Here is a 3,731-nt window from a genome sequence, read left to right as displayed (position 1 = left end):
TTTTAATAAATTTACTTTAATATGTATGAGCTAAAATTTAAAAATTAGTTTTAATAGAAAACATAAAAATTTGAATGTATTCTTACATTTTTACTTTAATAGTTATTAATTATTAAGTAAATATTTTCAATAAATAATAATGCTACTAAAAGAATGGGTGAAATGTACAATATCAATACCACCCCAAATATCGTTTTAAAATGCAAAAGAAAAAATAATTAAATTAAATTAGATTATTTTTATTTCATATAAATGTTATTTATTTTACATTGTTTATCTTAATCGATAGCTTTGCTGATATCTTCGGGTAAATTTTTATTTATGGTTGTCATTGACCACTGATTACGTATAAATAACGGTAATTGATTCCAAACGTCCAAGTTAGTTTCAATGGTTGATCCTTCTTTTGTTTCACATTTCATTGGATCAACTCCTTCATCAGTACATTGGATATCATTTTGTATGTTATCCTTAATCCATAACAAAAAATGTTTTGTACTCTCGGGGCTAATATTCAAGACGTCCTTGTATTCATCGGTATCAACCATTGATATATCATTGGGTTTTCGTATTGTCTTAACATCTTCAGCCTAAAACAATCATTCCTTACGTAATAGTTAATTATAAACATATTATTATTATAGCTTAACAGTCAGCAAAGCTAAAACGATAAACACAATAGTTTAAGTATTTAAAGTCATATTAAACTTAGGATTTGAAAATTAAAAATGATGTTGTGAAAAACATCATCATATGAATATTGACTATACTTCATAATAAATAGTTTTTGTGTTATAAGATGTATACCTAATGAGTTGATTATATAATAAGTTATCAAAACATTTCATTTATAACAGCTCATATATCCCATAAAATGGAGTTATATGAAAATTGTTCATATTAAAAAAAAAAAATAATTATTATTATTATTTAATTATTTATAAATACTTACATTGCACACATTGAATGATATCAATAACAGACAAAACCACACTATTTCCATTTAGACTTATAACTTACACTTATTTATCAATATCCATAAAATACTGTAATTGTCAAATGTTAAATAAACTACTTACTGTTTTAGTATTTATGCTGCTACTTACCTATAAATTATTTAAATATTATTCATTACCTACTATTTTGTATAGATATATAAAAAAAAATGGTATTTATATATTATTATACTACAAAAACATATGTGTGCCACATTTGTATTTATTAGATAGTTAACAATATAAACTTTACATCAACAGTTGGCCCTTTGTACCTAGTTACGAAATCCTACACTAATGAACATTTTAAAAATTACACAATCGCCATTATTTCGAGTTATATGTATTTTCATTATTTGGATAAGGTCTAAGCTTCCACCTAAGTTCTTTGATGCTGATTGACATATTATTGCATAATTATTAGTATTATTTATTATTGTGATTTAAAAGTATTTTTAACACAAATAATATCAAACTTTATAAAATATCTTAATAAAATAATCTATTTTATTATTTTATTATATTTTGTAACCAAAATATTTCAATATACAATGTAATGACATGTTAATTGATATTTATATTTATTATTTTTTGTATCTTACTACTAAGTAATTAGTAGGAAAAAAATAGTTATCAATAAGTTTATATAGCTAATTTCAATGTTGAAAAGAATTATTTTTCTTAAGGAATGATGTGTAACAGAATAAAAGTGTAAAACAGTTTAAATTTAAATTTTATATTGTAATTCATATATAGAATATCTAGTAAATAGTGAGATTTTTATACAGCGTATAAAGTTTAACTTTCGGCTTGTCATGTTTTTAAACACTATCGTACCCACATAGCTATATAATAATAATTAATCGCCTATATTATTTATTTTTATAATTTAGTGATTTATCATTTAGGGTATGTCTTAACGTTTAAAATTTGAAATTAACCATCAGTGATAATAATTGAGGTGATTTTTATATTAGTTTGTAGATTGTACAACCAAATTGTAAGTAATTATGGTATTGATTTAAGAATATTTTTTTTTTGTTTTTAATATTACAGTTACTTATATGATCATCCACTTTACACTTTGTCAGTTTTTTTTTAAATCAATAACAATCCAGTCTGGTAGTTTATGTCTATGGTAAGTCGTCAAAGAAATAACTGATAAAAATGTCTTCCCATATCAGCCGATTACGGTCTATCTGTTTTTCCTGGATAACCACCGTTGTCAAAATTTTGCGTAAACATAGCATACGCTGTATAACATGCCATCGTTCTTGTTATATACAACAATGCATCGATGCAAATGAAATGTTATACTATTGTTCTATTACCGTCACGACCTATGATTTAATGATTGAATTAAAATCGTCATTTAAGTTCATGTGTGCTACAAACTGAGATTTTTCGATACATCAACGCGCAAAGTAATATTATATTATTATGTACCGTGTATAATAATATATTATTATTGGTACATTTTGCGATGCACGTGCAGCTACGATAAATTACGACGGGACTGCAGGATGAATATTCAATAAAAAAAATTAAATTACGAATCCATTCAGACAGTGGTCGTGTATAATATATTATATAATTTCGACGCTGCGATGATGATTTGCTGCAGCGTTTGCATTTTTGTAGTGACGATCGTCAACTGTTTGCCAATACTTTTTCTACTCGAAATTACACTACCGCGTATCTCGTTTACCTCTAAATTCTTATATTATGTATACGCGAACGAACGACGTTCATTTTTCGATCACAAGACATTTCACGAAAATAGTGACTATATTATACCAACTGGTCCAAATCGATCATGACACATTGACTATTTGGCAAAAAATGTTATTTACAATATTAATATGGCGATGGTTTAAAATTATATTAAAACTTATGGATAACGTTAAGATTCCATTGTTATACAGTTGACAACGTCGATACATTGTTCAATTGCTGATTACAATAGAATATTTGAATGAATTTTAATAACGTATGAACAGAGTATGTGTGTGTTTTTTTAAATAAAAATGTAATACTGAAATTTGTTTTCATTGGTATCTTTGCGAACGATACACAATATTATGTAAAAATAAAAATGTATATATAAAAAAATAAACCACAAACATCTTAATTATTCAAATCATCTCTTATTTTTTTTTTTATACAAAACTAAAAATTGAGTTAAACAGCCATAGCTCAAAAATTACGTACAACTCATGTAATAATATAATATGTTTACAACTTTAATATTATTATTATTTATATATTAATAAAGCTGATAAGTATTTAAAAATGACAAATTAAGTCATATTAGTATTGAGAAAAATATAAAGGTACAAATAATGTGATTACGTCTAAATTAATTTAAATAGATTATACACAATGTAACGCATATGTATAATTTTTAATATTGAATGAAAAAAAAATAGTAAACGTTACACTTAATTCTATGCAATAAATAATAATTTAAATTTAAGCACTCAGTAAACATTTTAAAATTTAAGTGAATTTAGGTATCCTAATATATTAGATGATTGTATTTTATAGCTGTTTAGTATAAATGTCATCTTTTAGAAGATATTATTTTGAGTATTTGTAGGTGCGTTATTTTTTACAACTGTAATATATAGTCACTTTATGATTGATACTTTCATCATATACATATATAATTATATATCCTACTTGTTAATTAATTCTCTGTTTTCGTGCACTGTATGTAAAATTCAACTAATTATT

The 3,731-nt window shown here is 24.3% G+C and overlaps 1 protein-coding gene across 1 annotated transcript; it reads right to left on the bottom strand.

Moving 5' to 3' along the window:
* Nucleotides 1-218: 218 nt before the first annotated feature.
* On the bottom strand, nucleotides 219-1,120 carry LOC114131322 (uncharacterized). Its single transcript, XM_027996514.2, has 2 exons — nucleotides 953-1,120; nucleotides 219-590 (listed from the first exon to the last, which is right to left on the bottom strand). The coding sequence occupies exons 1-2, from the start codon at nucleotides 1,001-1,003 to the stop codon at nucleotides 279-281; spliced, it is 363 nt and encodes a 120-aa protein (XP_027852315.2). The 5' UTR covers nucleotides 1,004-1,120; the 3' UTR covers nucleotides 219-278.
* Between the last annotated feature and the right edge of the window lie 2,611 nt (nucleotides 1,121-3,731).

Source organism: Aphis gossypii, chromosome 2, assembly GCF_020184175.1.
Source record: "Aphis gossypii isolate Hap1 chromosome 2, ASM2018417v2, whole genome shotgun sequence".
NCBI classification, from domain to species: domain Eukaryota; kingdom Metazoa; phylum Arthropoda; class Insecta; order Hemiptera; family Aphididae; genus Aphis; species Aphis gossypii.
This window is presented reverse-complemented; position numbering and strand designations above follow the sequence as displayed.

What these genes read in the sequence shown, in the direction of transcription:
- LOC114131322 (XM_027996514.2), bottom strand. Translation starts at nt 1,003, where the DNA reads ATGGAAATAGTGTGGTTTTGTCTGTTATTGATATCATTCAATGTGTGC. An exon ending in TATCATTCAATGTGTGCAAT is followed by an intron (nt 591 to 952) that starts GTAAGTATTTAT and finishes TGATTGTTTTAG; the next exon opens with GCTGAAGATGTTAAGACAAT.